This window comes from Rhea pennata, chromosome Z, assembly GCF_028389875.1.
Source record: "Rhea pennata isolate bPtePen1 chromosome Z, bPtePen1.pri, whole genome shotgun sequence".
In the NCBI taxonomy this organism is placed as follows: Eukaryota; Metazoa; Chordata; class Aves; order Rheiformes; family Rheidae; genus Rhea; species Rhea pennata.
The window spans coordinates 59846432-59868446 of NC_084702.1; the positions used below are offsets into that span (position 1 = coordinate 59846432).

Below are 22015 nucleotides of genomic sequence, written 5' to 3' on the forward strand. Positions count from 1 at the left end.
TATTTTAAAAGATCTTGTTAAAGAAAAGCCCATACCAGTACTAAAAAGTAATAAAATCCAGCTAATCTTATTCCCAACATTTTTATGTAAAACATCATCATACCGCTCAAAATATTGTTCTTAAGTCTATACCTCATAAGCATAACCATACACCTTTATGATTAAGAACAACAGAAGCTGTGAAAACAAGATTATTTCATACAAATACTGAATAATTTCACAGAAAGCTACAGAGTTAAACCGTGCATCCATGTTCAGAAGGTAGCTGACTAAAGTGACATACTATACACTACTAACAAAATTTTCATGCTAAGTGGTAGGAAACAGCATGTGGTAACTTTCAAGTAAAGAATGTTGTACTTATTTGCAAGCATTTCTAAGATAATATCCAGAGTTGTTAAAATTATTCAGCAACCGAATTTTAGGTTGCTAGGCAATAACAAAGCCCGTCCATAAGAGCTCACTTTATATAACATGCACTTCCATTTTAAAATATAGAGCTTACTAGGTAAGACTTTATATAGAAGTAATCAACAAAGATGTCAACATAAAGATGCTAGCAGAGCATGTTCTCTTGAGAAGATTAGACAGCGACAAGAAAATTTAACTGAAAAAAAAGTAAAACCTCACCTAAGTTTCAAAGTTAAAATATTACTTTTAGTTCATTACCAGCCCTAAAAAGGTCAAATTTAATCATCTCTACCATATATTAAATCAAAATTAGTTTACCGTTTAGCAGAACAAAAAATAATCAAGAATGATTAACAAAAAAATATAAATGTATTTATATTCAAATGTTTCCTTCTGTTTTGTGGGAAGAACTGTAGTGTGCGCAGAAGGGGAGAACAATACCTTCGTGACTTTTGTTTTTCCTCCTTCAGCAAAGGACAAACTGTAAAAAATTTTTTTTTGGACTTCACAAACGGACTTCAAGCTTTTGTGCACAGAATAGTGAAAAATCTGAAAAGTAGGAAGCATGATCTAGACCTTCCTCTGTACGTTCTAGATGAGGCTAGTTAGGCTCAAGAGGATATATATGTATTTTTTAAAGGACTGAATGCCTCCCCTCCTACTGCTAATTCTCAAAAAAAATTGAAGATTCAAAAACAGAGACATTCAAAATGTTAAAATATATATACAGCATTTCCATTTTCCCCATCTCCCTTTTTAAGGCATGATGAACACATTCATAATGATAATCAAAAGGGGACTTCAGCACTGAATCCCTGACCAAAGTTGCTGAACTGTTAGTTAACTCCCTGGGACTGTTTTGGACTGCTCATAAATTGGACATCACGTGGACACTGTATGGAGACTGACCACAGAAGTCAGCATGGACAATCTACTGTATTTGCACTCTTCTGTTCTTCATACAGCTCCAGGTTTGCATCCTAAATATCATCCCACATGCTCAGGTCATTCTGTAAGCTTTGCAACACCTACTCACAGCTTCATGCTGCAAAAATCACCACTGTGCTATGCTATAACACAGCCCTTATGTTCAGATATTTTGAACTGACAAAGGATACCTGAGACTTATTTACATCTCAGGACCACAGGGACACCACATGGGGCTCAGAGGAGACCCGGAGCCACGTGATGTGTGGTATGGACAAAAATCAGTATGGGCAGGAGCTAGCTTTAAGAGCACAGAATACCTCCTCTGGGGGGAGTCAGCTCTAAGCAGAGTGCACAGTATGAGGGCTACCAGGCTTCAGGTCAAAGAATAACTCCTTGGCCCTCTTTTTCAGGGATTGCAAATGTGCCCAGTATGTCTAAGTGCCAGTCCTAAATCTACGTGGACTAGCATATGATGGAAATATGATTTGCAGCAGCTAAAAAGCCTTAGAAGTATATAGAATAGGACTGTAAGATTCTCTGGATCACTGAATCCAGTAATGTAAAATTGTGAGCAATAAGATTATAGGTCCACAGCCTGCCTACTCCATACGCCAAAGCTCCTAAACCACATTCCAACATCCTCAAACAAGTTTTAGACTCATACTGAAAGACACAAAGCAAAAACTAAATGCCTAACCTAGTAACTGGCATGAAATCAATGACAAATAACCTTAGGAAACAAACTGTGAACTTGTCCCGAGGTCTATACCCTACATCTGCTTTCACCAATTCAAACTGTGTGAAAAATTTCTCCCTGGCATCAAATCTAGTGACTAGGTTACCCCTGAGAGCGTGAACATGACACATCAACCAAGCATCCAAGAACTTAATGCCAGGACATCCCGCCTACCTCCTCCCTAAGTGTGGCAAATTTCCAGTGCTTGGTGATTTTCTAAGTGCCTCAGTATTATACGGATTAAAAACCTCAAAACCAGTAATATAAAAAAATAAATTGTGTAAACTGGCCATTCCTACTTCTGCACTGGTGGGAATGACACTTCAAAAAGAAAATATTAGGTTAATGGCCTGAGATACGTGCTTTTAACAGAAGGTTTGTTTAGAATGTAAGACAATTTTAATATTACTTTTCACAAAAAGAACATTTAATTGTCTGTGTTTACAAAAAAAAGCACATGACCTAGCAATCTGAATGACACACTTTTAAACTTCTGGGCCACTGTCCTTTTGAAATACAGAGCAAGCAAAGGTATGCACGCTAACTTGAAACAGACGCTGGTCTCTCATTTTCATCCTTAAGTAATCATGTGCACACGCCTTTAAAATACAAATACCACAGTCAAGCTCTTTACTTGTATCAAAGGAAATCATAGATCAAAATCCTGAACTTCTTAATGGAAAAAGAACCTCAACTATCAATTTCATGAAATGTGTAGCTGTACGTGCTGTAACTGCCAGAATGACAATCTGCAAAGATCCCTTGTAACTGAGCTGGAATGCTTTTGAGAATTCAAAGACTAACATGATTCTGAAATTACCTATAATTTTGAAAATTTATTTCAGTTAAAAATTGCAACATTTGCTACAAGGCATCAAGACATTCTGATCAAAATCCATGAAAAGTCTCCAGAGAGCACAGCCACTATCTCACTTTCTCTGGTCTAAGCATGCCCTGTTTTACCCTCAGATTTCAGTACAGTAATTGCCTTTCTAGACAACTACTGTACAATGTGAAAAACATTCATTTAACTACAGTTTTGAATAAAATCATGACAACTGTTTACCCCCCAAAGTTCATGATAATTAGCTGGCAAACAACTTGTCTTAAAATTTGAAATTTATTACCTGAACTAGAGCCTCTTAAGTATTTATTTTAATGAAAGCCTTGCTTTCCACAGAACTATATTGAGTCACCTAGGCATTTTTAGTTTCAAGTTCTGCTTAGCTTTAGATGATACTAATTTATACAGACTCAACAGTATTTATTCATTAATATCTTTTAAATGCACATAACAGCTCTGCAACAACATATATCATCTTTTATAACGTAATCAATTACAAACTGTTTTACTTGCCAAAAGAGACTAAATTAATAATTCAGACTGTTCTACACTGCTACAAACCATATAGCAGCTTTTAACTCAAGTGAGAAAAATACTTTAGAAGATTATGAGCTCAAAAATTGGAAATGATTTCTGGTTTGCACCAGACATACTAATATGTATGTATATTTTATGTATGTATTTGAAAATTCTTACAATTAGGAAAAATGGTCATGTAAGAAAAAACAATCCCTCAAATGCCCTGTAAAGCAAACCCATTATAACTTAATGAAATGTAACCTTCTGTAACAACTTAACAAAAATCTAGTGACAGATCACTAACCACTGTTCACTGCTATTCTTATAGTCCATGCTAATCCTCTGTTTTACACTGACAGCTATGTGTTTCTGAAATGTCCGTCTGGGTTGTGACTATCTGTCAGTAATGCAAAGACAACTAGCTCTTTCCACAGTCATTTGCATCTGGCAGGCTTCTTAAGACATACCTAGAATTGCATGACAGCTGACGTTAAGCTTTCAGGGCCAGGTCAAATAAGCAGCTTAGCCACTTCCATATGGTGTGAAGAAATAAATTCTGCACAGAGGCATTTCTCTGTATGCTTAGCTCACATACTTCTGCACTATAATCCCAGCAGCAGCGATGTATGGTGAGGGCAGCCAAGTGATTCTGCCTGGATTCAGACAGACCGGAAAAGAGGCACTTAGATGCTTCTACACCAAGCTCTTTCATGATACTGCAAAGCCATGGAATCAACTTTTAAGTATCAATTGTACTCACGTTAGTTGTCCTGTGCTAGAGTATCCGAACATCTTTACTTGTTTCTCTGAACTTCAGAATACTGGATACTGAATATTTTTCAGTGTAGGTAAAATCAATAGTGTCTGCTTCAACCTCTGCTTCATGCAGCCTACTTTCTGAAATGATTCAGTGGAGTAGAACAGCAAACTAGAAGGCTGACAATCAGCTGAAGAAAAGAATAAAAACTGCAGAAATAAAATGAAATGCTCAACAAAACATAGTATATAAAGAAGTTCATGACTAAATGAATTTTAATTAAGAAATAAAATGAATTTTGTGTTCTGTAGTCACTGTGGCTGAAATAGATGTTGAGGAGAGGAATGATGGTTAGACAGTTCAGGGAAAGAACTCACCAAGTTCAGCTTAGTGGAAGAAAAAGTTACTGACTTGTGGGAGAAACAACGACATGCTGTATTCAGGCTAGAGACACTGACAGACCAAAAGCTATGAAGTAAGATAAATTGAAATTAGGTATGCCAGAATGAGCCAGAGCTGCCCTAAGCTGTAAAATTTCAAATTTGATCTGGTGCAAAACTAAATATATCACTTTCCCAGGCGAAAGGGTTTTTTTTTAAGAATGCAGAATATACATAGATATTTTGTTATTTGGAGCAGTGAGACTCCTGGGATTTTACAAGTGGTGAAAATGATGGAAAATAGCAAATAAAATGGATAATCTAACCATGTTGTAAAGGTACTTTGGTTTTGTAGTATTTTAATTGAAACTGTCATTTCCTACAGAAAAGCTACATAGCTAAACAACTGTTGTTTATTAACAAAACTGTTCGGTATGAATCCAGCAATTTTTAAAGCAAATGGTATAATAGTTCTTTCAGGGAGCTCTTTGCAGTTCTAACTCTCTTAGGCACTGTGACTGTATGCCTGGTTTGACTGCACACTGATAAATTGTGCATTAACTATTGCTTTCCTTCCAGAATGTTACGTCCTTTCTTCCAATTTGTGCTGAACATATGCATGCTTCTATATCACGAGGAGTACTGCAACTTGTGGGCTGGAAATCATCTGTGATGATGGCTACTGTTCATATATAGCACAATCTTTTCTAAAACTATTGAAAAAAAAAGAATGTGAAAAATTTTTTAGGCTATGGAGGAATCTAATGTGGTATGAGAAAGCTAAGCTAAGCCAAGCTAAGTCCTCCTTATGGAGGGAGTAAAACAAGCAAAAGAATTAGCCTTAATATACTGGCAAATGTTTTACTTTCAACTGCCTAATTTTCGGTGACCATATATTTGGCATTCTTATAATATGGCATCATTGCTAGAATACCCTGTGACAACTAAGCAGTATCAAGACAAGTCAGTAGCGTATCTGATAATATCAAATATTATCAAATAATACAAATATAAATTCTGTAACTTCAGGTTAGTTAACTGCAACTATGTTTATGATGTAAACTACAGCTTTATTGCAGATGCCCATGTTCAGTCAGGCTACATGTAGCACAAAGGTCGGCAGCTAAACACATGAGAAAAACTGTCTTTCCTAGAACTACCTAAGGATCTCAGGGCCTCAGGGTACATCTTTAGATTACAGTTATCCAGTGCTACCAGCATGCAGGTTTCAGGGGCTGCACATCCACTCTTCAGAAGGGGCCCAGGCAGAAATACCTCCAGCATGCTCCTCTCCACTCTTCCTGCATTACTGCGTGGAAACCGAAGCACGCGCCACAGAACAGCATACGTCAGGTTCCCAGCAAGCGCGGGAGCTGCTAGATACCTTGTCTGCATGGTAGCTTTCCCATTTGTTACCATGCCTGTTTTTTCATCGAGAAATATGATTACTGCCTTATGAAAAGAGGGGGTGGTACATACCTAGATAGTCAGTCTCTTCAGTGCCTACGTGTTCTGTGAAATAACTGCTGTCCATCACTTTTCATTCCAGAAGTGGAACAGAGTTGCAACTGGGGTCTCAGATTTGCATGTTTGGCATTAAGCACGTAACTATTTGCATCGATATCCAAATTCCCCCACATAAATGGTACTGCTTAGCTACTGAGACTGATCTTAAGAAAGATAGAATTAAATACATCTTTCCAAGGTACTGGTATTCCCCCTCTCTAGAGAATATTTTAAGATTCCACATACCACATAGGACAGCATTTATTCCTTCAGAGTTCTGAAAGTTTGGAACAATGATTCAGATTTTGCTTTTGAAAAACTAGTCTCTCCTCTCAAATTACAGCAACCCTTACAGTAGTATAAAATGCTAAATAGAAGCAAAATGTAAGTCTCCTTATTATATTTTAAAGCAACGCATCAGTGGGACATACTAGGTGAGAATAATTCATGGTTTAATTACATATATGTGAGTACATAAGGCTACAAAGCTCCAAAGATACAGAAGTCCATCTTATAAAAAACAAGACTGTGACTGATGTTTTCTATGAGGACTGTAAAACCATGAAACAAAGAACAGTTAGTGAAAAAAAGTTAAGTATAAGGTCACGTTTTGATGTTATAGCTCAGCCAATGTAATGGTTATCTTTTTTTTTTTTTTTTTTTTAATTATTATCTCCAACCATGCAGGCCAACCTGTTTTTATGTTGGCTGTAGCAATCTACTGAACTCACTGTGAGTAGAATTACAGAGAAGATTGATACACAAGAATTTATGAGTTTTGCTCTGTTAGCTTTCATCTGTTTTACCTCCCTGAATCAGGTCACTGCGGAATCAGGTGAAGCAAGAGAAGTAGACAGCTGTGGCCAGAATCACACAGGGACTCCTTTTCACCAACTGGAACACGAAATCACTGCCTAAGTTGCCTACTCACAGTATCATTTAAACTAATAAGCTAATTATCTCCTGGCATATTTTGACATTGGTGTGTGGTTCTGCTTATGTTTGTATTTGAACATAGAACTGTGAAAATTGCCCAGGAAATCATTCATAAAACTATGCTACAATAATATATCATGGATATGTTGATTTACATGCTTTCCTTGCAGCTGATGCACAGAAAAAGCAAAATTCCGGAAAAACTTTGATTCAGTCACAACTCCACTACGCTAATCCAGTAGTCCTGATAGTCTAGTATTCTTTTAACACCCTAAACAAAGTTGCAAATCTTGCAGAAGAGCATAAGATTCATGATAGCACAGGTATCACACCTTTTGCTTGGTATTGTGCCAAAAATCTAGCTTGGTTAGTAAGCTTGCCAAAGGGACAACCCTGTGAAGTACCAGGTACCCTGAGCTCCCACTCAGTATCTGGCAGAACTTCCCACAGTGAATCATCAGGCTCTGAATCAGCAAAGGCAAGAAACTAGCACTGATAAGAAGTTTGAGCATCAACATAGATTTTTGCTGGCAAAAATTTCAACAAATCAGTGTGTTTTGAATAAACTGGGCACTAAACAAACAAAAAAAAAGGTTAAACTATTACTGCACTACAACAGATCAGATGAGTTTCCTCAGTGACACTCCTAAGGTCATAGGAAAATATACAGGATGTTCGCAAATAAGCCATGAAAACAGTTACAAATTGCTTTTTAACTGATATGTCTTAACTTACCTTCTTCTTAAAAGGAGAAACACCAAGCCAAGTGAGTAAAGGAGTCTTCCATCAGCCCCCCAGCTCCTTGCCTGTTTCCTCAATATCCAAATATAAGTGTGAGTTGACAGGCCCCACTTGTCTCCATTTCCTACTTCCACATTTTACTTCTATGTTATATATATAAGGTACTTTCTAGCAGCCTTATTTCATTCTTTTTCTTGCTCCACCTCCATATCTACATGCAAGAACTGAGAGCATCTGGTGATCCTGCTGTGTTTCACTTCACTCCTCTCCTCTACAGTCCAGCTTCAAAACACCGCACAGTAAGCTCAGGAAAGAGTTGTGTACGTGCATTTGCACTTCAGCTCCATTAACTTGTGCTCTTATTCTTCCATCTTCAGCTGCAGTCCCATCCCACACAGCAGGAACACGACAAGAGACAGCTGAAGGAGAAAACCTGTATTTCCTCTGCTTGCTTTCTCTCTACCAAACAGCCTCACTCCTGCATTCAAGATCCACAGTTTGTCAGGTAACTTCTAGCTGCCTCTGTGCTGGGTCTCTTTCCTCTCCACATGCAAAGGGCTCCTTTTAAACGAATACTGAGGCACAAAGGAGTGCAGACAGTCACTTGCAAGTCAGATCTGACTTTTAGATTGCTTCTTGAAGGATTTTCCTATAGAGATTTCAATACATGTGCCATTTTAATGCACATGCAGTACATCTTCTATATGACTAGGAAAATACTGACAAGCATTTTTTTTTACAGTATCCATTTTTGAGGTTTAAGAACTGTTTTCTTCCATTGTGCTAAAAATACCACTTGCTATGTGCTTTCATGAAAAATACCTTGAGCAACTGAACTCTACCTGCAATGATTATATAACCATATTGCAGGCAAAAATATAGCAAGCCTGTCCTGCTCAAAACACGCACTGTCATGTTTGAAAAAATGACAGAAGACTGATTGAAGACAAACCAGAAAAAAAATGAGTGCAAATAAGAAAATGAAAATAAGACGAGGAGAAAATGCACATAAAATAGGCAGAAGGAACTGCAGCAGTCCCCAGGCCTCTTGATCTGGTACCAGCTCTAGTGTACAGAGAGGTAAGAGAGACAACTTGCTGCCAGGAGTATAGTGAAAAGACTGTAGAGAAATTTAAAGCCAGATGAACAGATACTGTGAATCTATATCTATCTGGAACACTGGATTTGCTGAGATTCAAGATGCTAAAAAAAAATCGGTGTTAGAAGCAAGAGGAAAAATAAGCCTTCGTGAAGGTGATGAACTACTGGTATAGATGAAACGGAGCACAGTACTTCTATAATGTGGCACTGGAGGTGAAATTCTGCACGACCTTCCACTACTATCGCGCAAGACAGGTTTTACAAAAGTTCAATCCAGAGAACAAGTGAAGTGGAAAATAACTGGGAGCCTATCTCAGCAGCTTGGCTGAGCAACCACTTGCTATCTCAGCTCTCCATTACACAGCGAGATCGTATCTTATGCATACTGGATCAAGTGTGACTAGTGCCATGTTACCTGCAGGAGACCCTCATCGTATTTTGTCCCCATTATGGCAGGTCACATTTCAGCATATCTCTAAAATTGCTCACACTTTTTGTATTAAAAACAGTTTTGGTACACTAGCCAATGCTACATTTATGCTTAAACTAAAGAGAATCAGGATATTCATCATAATCAGAACGAAAGAAATCTAACAGACATCAACACAGTAGTCAATACCACTCTAAATATGGATATATTCCGTACAGATTAACAGACTTCAATCCAGAAAAATTCATTTAGTAGTAATTCTAATGTATTATTTATATCCTCCTGGAACAGCTTACTGTTAGAAGCCAGATTGGTCTGTTGTGCTGCAGCAGGAAACAACATATTGCTACAGTGACTACAACAATGGTATTCCGCTTTTCAGTTCTGTAATTCCCTGTACAAGAAATACAATAACTAAGAGAAATGGTTCTGTCTAGCAGATTTATTCTAATGCATAAATTCAATTTTTATTTTGCTACTATAACAAAATCAGTGCTCCTCTTCCCATTCCAGGCTGGGTTTTGGACCCACCTCAAGGGGAGTACTACATAACAGTTCAAGCTCTGTAATTGTGCAGCCAAGAGGAATTACAAGATCTACCTCTATCTCATATCCTCAAACAATCTATATCTTTTTTTTTAAAAAAACCTTGCCTCTTCTGCAGCAAGTGAACCCATTTAATAGTTTAAAAAAGGCAAAAAATAAAGACAAATTATTCATACACAGCTCTACATTTTCCATCTCTTTTAAAATCTTACTTTTCTATGGATGCCAATAAAAATAAAAAGCAGTTCTATAAACCAAAGAAAATCTGCCAACTCTACTGATAATGGGTAAGAATACAGTTGTTAATGGTATCTGCTTCTACAAACTGCAAGGTATTAAGTAGCAGTGACGTATTTAGGATGAGTCAGACCTGAGTCTTATTTATTTGCATATGTTCTCAAGAATATCAAGGCTATGTTGCTTTCAAATGTGCCAGTGTTGGCAGGTCTGCTACTACAGAGTCCAGTTTCAACAGATTTGTGTTTTATGACTGATATGTGGTCATTTTCCTAACTTCACATACAGCCTTTGCCCACATTAGCGTACTTAAAGGGTCTCATTTGTTCATCTTCCTTCTTGAAATTTCCTTTAAAAAACAAGCAGTTATCTTAAGATAAACATCCATCACACTGTCAAGTGCGGCCAAATGAACAAAGAGGAAACACAGAAAAGGCAGAGTTTTGCTTCCATATGAATGACTGCCAAATTTTTACCTTTTCCCAGAATCTTAGGTGTAATGCCTCTTTCTAATCATATATCTCTTTTTGCAATAAACCTATATACAAATAGAAAACACTCAGAATGCTCCCAAATCACTTACTCTTGCCAATTCAGGGAGCCCACCAAATGCAGCATTCCTCGTTGGATGGTTTCTTTCTCTCTAATGTTTTATCTTCCTTCACCATGGCTGCAATCAAGTCTTTTTTCATTTTTTAATAAATGGCTTTTGCTCTGTTTCTTACTAATTAAATAGTTTTCTATTTAGAAAAATTAAACTTATTTTCTTAACCAATGGATTTTCTGTATGAAAACGAGTATGAAAAATACAGTTATGGAATAAGGACACAGTAGGAGTTTCATTTTTCTGGTGAAGTGCATTTCAGAGATGCACTGTAATTTTAGCTCTCCTCTTCCAGAGATGCACTAATTTTAATCCACAAATGGAAATTGAGATATTCTAAATTACATCTATTTAGATCTTTCTAATTTTACTTTTAAAGAAGTCCATGTGTAAGCTCTCCTCATTCTGTACATAGAAGAAAATGAAAAATACAGGAATATGAAAATAGTCATTTCAAAATGCTCAACTTTGAGCAACAGAAGATTCAGATTTGATTAAACTTTTGTAAAACTTGAATTTTGTCAAGATTGTGGGAGAGAAGCCTTATGTAATGAGGATGAATTTGCTTCTTTCTGACTGACAGGATTAACAAAAATATGAGATCATCACTAAATCAACTCTCTTTTCCTCTCTTTGTATTCACTATGTCAAAATGCCGCCTTGTTGAGTCCAATCTTTACAAACAACACATCTAAACTTCTACTGTTCAAGCAGAAGGTAAAAAACTTTAAATTTGGAAACTTGATTGCTAATTACTAATAATAGGAACTGACAGACATGGCAACTTCAGAAAAGGCAGGTGCTCTCTTGAAAGAAAATTCAAGAAAAGAAACACGCACACACTCCCCCACAATTCCAAACCGTATTAAGTGTGAAGCCTGTTCCTAGCTAAAGCCTTACCTGTAAGAATCTCTAAAGACAAGTTTTCCCTTCTGATGTGTAGTCGCTTTAAGTGTTTAATTTAAGCGTTGATTAAAAAAAACACTAGGAAAGTGCATGATGTTAGAGAAAACACCATATCAAACAAAAACTTGGTAATAGCTTTAAATACGTACATAGGCACAGGTTTACAGTGATAAGAGGGCTGGAATGCAACAGAGCAAATTTTCCTTTTCTTTAACTTATTAGACTAACTAATAAAAGCTTTTATTTTGGATCCAAAAAAGGCATTCATGGACCGAAAAGACTGTCCACCTTCTTCAGCTACAACAGCAGATATTACCTTTCCTTACATTTTATTCTGGAATACAGTTACCATCTCTTCAGTATTTTGCGGTACTATGTATGACTTGTTTCACTAATTTGCTACTTTAACTTTCCATTCGTATCAGAATGACCAATAGGTTATCAAGCTTACAGATAGTGAATATGTATGCAATCTTTTCTGTTCTATTTGTGTGACATCTTTTTGATGCTTACAATCACTCTTCCCACTACCAAGCACGCTGCAAAAGCACAAACAGGTCAGCCAAAATCACTGCCTCCTTCTTTTTTTTTAAGCTTACCAATCATGAAGGGTGGCCTGACACAAGAAGCAGCAAGTGCCCCCTCTTTTGGGAGACAGTCATTTAAGGCACTAACACCCATATACTTCTGCTATGCTGAGGTTATTCTATAGTATTTATATATATTTATATATTCTGAAAGTATCTTACAAATAGCTTATAAGTAAGTTGCTGAAGTGAAGGAATATATTCAGAGCACCAATGATTTCTGCCTGCAGTAAAACTGCATTAAGACAACACAGCTACACTACATTCTAGTCTAGCCTCAAAATAATCATAAAAATTCACAGTATATAGTTTACAGATACAGTGAGACAATTTTGATATGTTGTACTTATCCAGTAGCTCTGTGAGTTATTTCTCCTCCTTTACAATGTAAGTGAAGCCTAAGGAGTTTACAATATAGTAATAGTGAAGCTGCAATGGTCTAAGGATATAGGATTATAGGGTCAGGCAATTTGTTTTATTAAAGCAATTAATATACATTAATTTTTCTAACTATCCATGACAGAAGCTAAACAAGTTTTTTCTTGGATGGGTACATTTGTTGGCAAATTTGCAAGGCTGTTTATCCCACTTTAGTTATTAATACCAAATTACATAAAAGGCATATCAAATAGTAGAAGAGGCCAGGACTTACATCGCCCTCAGAAGGTGTAATCACAAAGAATAACACGAAAAGAATGCAAATGAAGGTAGCTAAATTCCAAAGAGTTTAAGTAGTTTAAAGGCTTGCAATAGGAGCTTCACACACACTTCAAAACCAGGTAGCTTTTGCACACCATTTCCCTAAGGAACAACTTCCACAGAAACTATAACTGCAATATAAATAACATAAGCCACGCTTTTGGGCATATATACATCATTCTTAACGTCTCCTTGTTACTCCAGTTTACCAGCGACAGAATTAATCTCTTCATTGCAAAAGCCATTGTACAGTAACAGTTACAACAAAACAAAAGCAAAGATGGTCAAGTTTTGGCTTATAAGCTCCTCATGCCTGAAGTTTCCCCCCTTCATGTATCAGCTAGTTAAATAAAGACGCTACCTCTTAACTGTAACCAGGTAGCCCTATAATACAGTATTGCCACTGCCAGTAACAGGCCATAAGGCTTGCACTGAATTTGCAAGGCCTCAGGACTGAGAGACGTCAGGCTTGCTCGGCCTCGACTTTCCTTGACCTGCCTGCAGCTTTGTTTCACTTGGTTTAGCTGTGACAGCACTTCCCTAATTCACCACTGTCTACAGCTAATCTGTTTTACTTTTGTTATTTTTGTATGGTAAAACCACAGTTTTACATAGACAGCAGTAACAAGAAGCTATTTGATGTAAAGGAGATCATTAGGACTAACATAATGCCACAGTCTAAAGAAACACAGGCTTGATTCCGCCATAGCAGAGCCTTGTGCAGTAGCTACAGACAAGAGGCAAAGGGCAAAAACTGAAGCACAGGAAATTCTGCCTGAACGTGAGGGGGAATTTCTTCGCTAGGAGAGTGACAGAGCACCAGAACAGGTTGCCCAGAGAGGTTGCGGAGTCTCCTTCCTTCTCTGGAGATACTCAAGGCCTACCTGGAAGCAACCCTGTCTAACATGCTCTAGGTGACCCTGCTTGAGCACAGAGGTTGGACTAGATGATCTCCAGAGGTCCCTTCCAACCTTACCCCTTCTATGATTCTGTGAACAGAGGACATGGTGCAGAGGAGCCCAGGTATGAGATGACAAGACGAGATCCCACAGCTATAAACAACTCCTCAATGGTCCCTTAAAGAAATGCAGACCCAAAGCTGGACAAAACTAGTTTTAGGGGTAACAAAGAGATCAAAGAAACAGTATCTAACATATGTGAAAGGCACCATAGACAGTAAATTCAGATATTTGGAGCTGCAGACCAATGAGGAAGAGCAAAGGTATACAACTCTGCTAGCAAACACATAAAAGCATCCCCAATTGGATTCTGCAGTGAGAAAAAAGAAACCATAAACACGAACATCATTTCCTCCTGGTAAAGAGCTCCAGACAGTGACAATTGGCCCTAAAATCCCTCCTACATCCCACAATGAAACTACCAACTTTAGCACCCAGAGGAGCAGCAGAAGTGTAAACGTAACACCAGGAAAAGAAGGGAAACTAGCAGCACGTATAATAATTATAATTGCAGTATTATTCTTTCTTTAACAATTAGATTTGGACTACTACTAATAAATCTTTTAAGATTTCAATTCTACTAGCAATAAATCTTGCCTTTATTATTTTATGTTTTCCTCTTTGCCCATAAACAAGGTTTTGATCGTAACATCCTGCAGCCTTGCTGCTTAATGATTGTTCAACTATTAATGCTATAACATCATCAGTACAACATCACTATTTCAGAAAGAGTAAATAATTCATGACTGACATATCAGGCCAGGACTGCACCCTCCGCAACTGCATGTTAACATAGAAGCATCTCAGCCAAAACATGAAAGTCTTCTTTTCTCATGATTTTTTGTGCAGTAAACATAAGTTTAAACAGTTACTTACAAAATTACCGTTATTCTGAGAACTGATCCCGAGCAAGGCTGGTTTTGAACTCAACCATGGTAAATTCCCTAGCTGGAAACATTTTTATGAATACTTGATCTCCACTTCTCTTCCAGTCACTCTAGAAAGTGAATAAGCAAGTCAGTGCGATCACCTCCCATGCTGAAGCATAGTGTACAAGTATGAGCCAGGTAGTCAAAACACTCTTGCACTATTGCATCTCTTCAGCTAATATTGAGGATTCACAGCAAGTCAGTCACTACAACTAAATATTACTTCTTACTAAATCCATCATCTTCTGATACAGATCTCAGGTTTAGGAGATCAAGAATTACCTTCTTTCCCCTGTTTTTCCTTTTTACTCAATTTTAAGGAACTTCTCTAGAGTTCCATCTTTTGACATAGGTTACAGTCTTTAGAGCTTGTAGTCACTGCTTACTTTTCCAGCTGTGGTTTCATTTCACTTCCTTCTCACTCTGCCTTACTTTGGTCCCATCTCTAAATAAATTTACTCTTGCAACAACCAGGTGAAGAATCCGTAAGAAGTCCAAGAATAATTCTTTCTACTAGTAATACCACAGTAGGGATGTCTGAAGTTCCACTGCGCAAACCCATGATGAGACATCTGAAGGATTTACAGTTTAAACACAAACAGAGCAGTGCAAGAAAAAGAATTATAAACCAACATACACATGAAAGAGAAACATCGATGAAGTGACTCACATCAGACGTTAAACCTTTCAAGTCCAGTGCCTCTGCTACAAGAACATCAGTGGCCAAAGTCCATTAGTATATATACATATAGATAGATAGATATGAAAATTCAAGGCTGCAGGCTAAGATAAGAACATTTAGCCCAAGGTGGTGTGTTCACACAATCCAATATTTTATCCAGTTGTTCCTCCCTAGCTCTGATTAACAGTAAGATTAAAACTTACTCCCTGGAAACTAACCACAGGCACCTCTGTCAACACACGTGCATCCACGTTTCAGAAAAGATAGAAACGCACTGCTGATGTGTCAAGTTATAAAGTGAAGCAAATGCCCAATAATATTTTCTTCCCCCTGCATAACAGGATCATTTCCAAGAGGATATAGTAAATTTGAAGCTAGCTGTATAGCCTTCCTCTACATAAAGTGACTGAACAGAAACGAAATAAAACTTGGAGGAGCAAAAGGTATTTCTTTGACTGAGATCTTTCAGAAAAATGATTGCAAGTTTCAGACTTTAGCAAATAATGCAAATGTCTTTGCAAACAAACTTCCTTTCATGTACATCTTCTTATAACAGAAATACTTCATATTCTTAGCTATAACTACAGTAACAAGAACCATTATTTACACTGGCAATTGCTAGACATGTTACTTCCCATTACACTCTAACAACGTGTTGGCACCTAAAAAAAACCCCCACGAACACACAACCACTAGGCAGGTATCCTCTTCACAGGCAGCGGGAGCCCTGGCTGGCTGAGCAGGCGGAGGAAGTTTGGGTGGCTCGGCGGCCGGCGGGCAGCTCAGAGCCGCACCTCACCGCGGAGCCCACCGCAGCGCGGACGCTGCTCAGGAGCTCGCAGCATTCCTCCTGCTGACAGTTCACGGCTTATATATTTTAAAGTAATAATAGTGCGCATTCAGTCATAACACAATGTTTACCGATATGTTTTGGCTCGCTACATCAGACAGAACATGCATGCCGAAAGAAAGAAGGACAACTTGACAGATAAAGTTCTCGCACTACAAAATAAACTTAGAGAAGCAGCCTATGCATTTGCAAAGGAAAAGAAGTCCAAAGTCTGAAAGGGTTCATTCTCTCCAGCTGCTTTCAGGAAAAGGCTTAATTAAAGGTAAAAGTGAGATGTACGGTAACTTTAATAGAGATGGATTATAAGATTCACCTCCCACCACGGTTCTGTACAGGACTTCTAGAAGACAGTCCTAAATGAAATGCTCTCCACTGTCATTTATCAAAACTCTTGCATTCTACCTGCTCCAGTGTTTACGCTTTCTTCTATTTGTGAAGATTTACCATCTGATTGCTTAAGTGAATGGTAGTAAGTATGCTCAAAATCATGGTTTCAAAGAACCACAGCCAGGCTATTCTAAGTGCTGCAGTGACAATTTGTGCCTACACACCAAAGAGGGGTGTCAGAGAGCTGAAGAGAAACGGAGGAGAATGGAGCTCAGAAGAAAAGCAGGACACCGTGGCTGGCCCAAGAGAGGAGAGGCTGCTACAGAGATGCAGCACCCTTCAGGACACGGCAGACTGCAGAGGGGACACAAGTTCCCCACACTCTCCTGGGAAGATGACACCACAGCGGTGGGAAACGCTGCCTGCCTGAGAGCCTGAGCTCTCACTCTTACGTCCCTGTTTAAATGGTCCATGTCACAAGCACTGACTTTCAGCAAGATTAAAGAAATCAACGCCCATCAAGGAACAAAACCAAAATAACTTCCCCTCACAAACACTGTTCAAACCCAGATTTCTTTCACATGCTTAGCTTTTAATTCTTTATACATTGCAAATTGCATGCTTCCTGATTAGAGTTAATGGATTTAACAACTGTATATCATTTATCATATTTAAATATACTGTGGAGGAATTGGTTAGGCAAGATTTAACAAAAAAGAGATTTGAAAGTACAGTTTTTTTCTCTAGCTACCACAAATTAGGAAAATTTGTGCAAAATTTTATTCTAGAAAGTAACATCTAGCAAAAATGAAGGTGGTTGAAGAGACCACAGGTGACACAATTGCAAATGCTCATACATACTGTGCTTGTGCATCAACATTTTATTCAATAGAAGCAACAAAGTCTGGAATTTTAAAAACCATTTTAGGGGCTCTGACACCTAAAAATCTTTAAATTTATCACAAGACCAGCAACCAATGCATCCAGAATTTAGAAAAGTTTTCTACTCTCAGTATCACAGTTGTTTTAAAAAGCCAGAACAAGTTTTCAAAATATTACAATGACAACCAAAATATTTGCTAACAAAACAAAAGCAAACAAAAACTCAATCTCAACCTTCCCCTAGATGAAAGTCTATGTGTCATACTGAAAAGTCCTACGATATGTCCCGGACTCATCAGATTTTCAAGCTGGATCTGCACACTTAATTGAGAGGGACAGCCTCTATGCAATTATTTCTCCATCTTGTATTCACTGCTCCACTTTAATTTTGTACTATATTCTAAAGGATCTACAGATAATATCTAGAAGACTGAAGCCATACACTGTCTGAGCAGAGTAAAACAATATGAGGACAGTGGAATATTATGTGCATGATTTATGTGCAAAATATCAGCACAACATTACACACTAATTATTGACCCTACATGGTTTAAAATGCAAACTAATGAAAACAATACAGCATCTTACTTAAGCATAGTCAATTAAAATAATCTTGGTAGCTTCAGGATAAGGCATAAATACTAAGTTAAACTAGATTGCTATCAAACGTAAAGCAATCATACAAAAAAAAATCTGTGAACTACAATTTATGGAAGCTTCACATGTCACTGTACACTGGCTACAGAATATTCTAAGAATATAACAATGACATGCTACTCAAGATAGGACTGATTTCTTAAGTAGGTATTATTTCTCTGATGTGAATTCTGTTTGTTCTATCTGGCCAAACAGCATTTTATGGCAGGAATTTTATGAGAACTTTTCTTTTGAAGACATGCATATCATTAGTCTTCCTATTTAATTTCCTCTGCGCACACAATATCCATGTTATTCATTTTAAGATATAGTCCTGGTCTTTTTGCCCCTCTCTTCCTTTCTAAAAAGCTCATGACAATCTGTGGTCTTTAATTCTGTTCCCATTTAGATGGTTTGAAGAAGGTATGTGTAACTGTAAGTGATATGAATATACAACATTTTTGTTATATTTGTACACAAAATATTTAGCTACTAAAGACATAATGATAATATAAACAGCAACAATAAGCTCATTATTTAAAGAAAAGTATTTCTGTTATGATAAATACAAACATCTTTTAAAAATAAAATATGCATAAAGATAACCCAAAATGCCATAACTTAAAAGTTAGGGAATCCTGAATTGAAGGATTCAGTCAGGAACTGAATCCTGAACTGTGTTTTCCATTTAGAATGTATGAATGTTCAGATTTCCTTTGATGGTACTGATTAAATCTTATGGTATTTCGTCCTGCTTCAAGGCTTTTTTTACATCACAAAACAACAAAAAAATCCAGCAGAACTAGTTACATACTTACCTTTACCCATCAAGATCTGATCTACAGAAAAAGAATTGATTACGTTGAATTAGAAAAACTGCATGTAGGAAGAATACATAAATCCTTGTCTACATGATACATAACCCTACATAGTACCATCTTAAACTAATATTAAAAGATAGCATAAAAAGGTCAGAATGATTTACAAAAGCATACCAAACTTTAAAAGCATCATTCACTTTAAACACCTACCTGCTTCCGCAGCCACCGCTCTCGCCTTCTTTGTTTTCTCCTTAAGCTTTTCAATTTGTTTCTTTCTCTCTTACTCAGCTTTTGGTTGGAGGAAATACTTGCAGGCTGCATAAGACCAACAGGTGTGATGTACTGTTCCTCTTCTACAGCACTTGTAGATGGAGAAAGGTTCATCACAAAAGGTGACTGATCAGCAAGGGCACTCCCAGAATATTGCCCAGTAGCTTCAAAATCACATTGGCTTTCTGTTGCTCTATGTACTAATGTGTTAAAGGAAATAGCTTGAAACCTTCTCTGTAGTTCATCTGCATTTGAACTATATCGGTCCTGAAAAGCAGTATCATCTTTCTGATTGGAAGCAGTATCATCTTTCTGATTGGACTCTAATTGCAAGTCACATCTTGTATAAACAGCTGGATTTTCATTTTGTCCTTGACAAATATTTCCCACACTGGAAGTTCCACATAAAGCAGGCAACAAAATAAGCCTCTCTCTGATACTTAAATCCAAACTATGTGATCTTCTGTGAAAAGCTTCTACAGTGCATGCATCATTCATAGACCAGGCAGCAGAAAGATTTTTTCTTTGATTGAATGTCTTTAAGGGAAGTTTTTTGCCCTTCATCTTAAAACTAGGTGATCTTACTTCCAGACAAAGTGCTTCTATTAATCTTCCAATACCATTATTATTTCTGGCCATGTATGAAAACCTTTGATTTTTGATTTCCAAAGTTGCAGTCACCAGTTTGCAGTGGGGATCCTTGTTAAAATCAGATCGAGTTTTGCAGAGCGGTAAGCGTTTTGCTGATGGTGTTGCCAATTTAACAGAGAAAGCTGGCTGATAGTCAGTTCGACTCTTGCAGAAGTGTATATTTACAGACTGTCCACACGAACACTTTGTGTTGCAAACAAAGTTAAAGCCCCCTAAGCGGGCCTCACAGAACGGACAGTGTAGTTTTCCAATTGTCCACTGTGCCTATTAACAAGAAAAGGAAAAAGAACAACAGGTTCATTGTAAGTGAATGCTTAAGAAGCCATTACTAGATTTACTTTTCCCCTTTAATGAAAAACAAAAAGTAAACACTTTTAAACACAGGAAAAGAAACTGCACAGAAAAAAAGAAAATCCACTATAAATATTTTTCTCTCAAGAACACTGCTTGCTGAAATGATAACCAATTCTAAGAAATCTAGAACTAACACACATTTCAAAATGTAGAAGCTTTAAATTATTTTAAAAATTTGTCTATAGAGAGAACAATGCTGCAATACTTATGAAAATATTAGATCCTTTAAAACACTGAAATCAATTTACCATGCTAACCCAGAACTGGCAAGCAGTTTCTCACTTGAGTTTTCTGAGTGCTGATACATCTCTTGAATACTAAGTACAGTGAAAGAAGATTTCTCACGCGATGAGTGTAGATTTTGCTTTGCTTACCCGACAATGCTTAAAATGGTACTTCACATACTTTGGCGTATGTAGTATTGCAGCATAATCTGTGTGTGGGTACAGTCACAAACCCTTTATATTGTATCTTTAAAGGAGACAACTATTTCATTATTTTTAATTTTACGAATCTCATTTCAATTCTGAAGTCGCCTTTTCAAAGAGAAACTTATCACAGATGTATAAACATACACTTGTACAGTCAGTATTTTCAGCAAATACATTAATCTGTGCAGCAGAAATATTTGTAAGGATTAAAGTTATGCAAGTGTTTGCAGAATCAAAGGACAGAGGAGAAACAACATTATCAACTCTGGTCACACATCACTCACTCATGTGCCTAGAGTTGTAAGTGAAGTTCAGCTCTGAATATTACAGATCCTGCCCAACATTTCTAGTTAAGCACTGCTTTTAGTTACCTATATCTTTGCAGATCAGACTGAGAAGATGTTGCCATGACTGACACCTGTCTGACTGAATGCTTCGGAAAATTCTGGTAAAATTAATTTTACAATTTCAGAAAACACTTGTGTGCTAAAGGAGGTTACTTTTTGGTATGTAATGCTAGAAGTAGTTCTGGAAACTCTTCCTTGAGAAACTTCCTCCTGTGTTTTGTCTTAAAAGCTCAAACTTCCTGAAAGTTTAAGAGATGTGCCTTTTGTTACACCTATGAGAATCTCTTTGAATCTGGACATGTTATTAGCCTAGAGGAAAAATTCAGTTTGCATATGCTCAGTAAAGCTTTCTGAATAATTTAAGATCCCTGAAAATTCCTCGAGCAGGCACAGTCCCTCTCAGAGTTTATAAAGCTGACCAATTTATGTCTATGCCATTCCCCAAAACAACTAAGCTGGTTCAAAGGCTTGCTATGAGTTTCTCACTTTCCACTTCTGAGATGCTGCAAGCTAGGCTCCACAACAAAAGAAAAAAACAGTGTCTCTTTAGTGCCTTCGCTAAGTCTTGTTGGCACTCTGGTACTATGGAATAGTAACTTGGATCTCCAAACGCAGGGGAGAGGAAGGAGCCATGAAAAGTCAGGGAAGAAGGTAAGGAGCTTGGTAAAACCAGGAAAGAAGGAGAAGAAATAGAAGAGAAGGGACATCTCTGTCCTGCATGTATAGAGTTTGGGAGACAAGGTGCAATACAAAGGAGTCCAGGATTGATTTAACATGAACTTTGAAGTGGACTGTGGAAGTACTGACTCAGTGAAGGAGGTAACAGCCTAACTGTGGAGGAGGTGGACCGGGAAAAATCAGCAAGATCTGAAAAAGATCTGAGGGGACACAATTTCAGAATGGGCTGCATAAAAGGGAAAGCAGTTAGTTCAAGAACTTCTAAACGCTGAAGTGTGTATGAAACCAAATGAAATTGGTTAAGAACAGGGACAGATGCCAAAAAAAA

The 22015-nt window shown here is 37.4% G+C and overlaps 1 protein-coding gene across 5 annotated transcripts in view; it reads right to left on the minus strand.

Annotated features, from left to right (window-relative positions):
* Positions 1–22015, minus strand: part of RNF180 (ring finger protein 180) — a 64403-nt gene that overhangs the window by 32987 nt on the left and 9401 nt on the right. For all 5 annotated transcript variants that reach the window (XM_062600359.1, XM_062600356.1, XM_062600355.1 and 2 more), the window contains one exon: positions 19167–20141. In XM_062600359.1, the coding sequence (XP_062456343.1) occupies positions 19167–20141 (975 nt within the window). The remainder of the gene's footprint in view (positions 1–19166; positions 20142–22015) is intronic.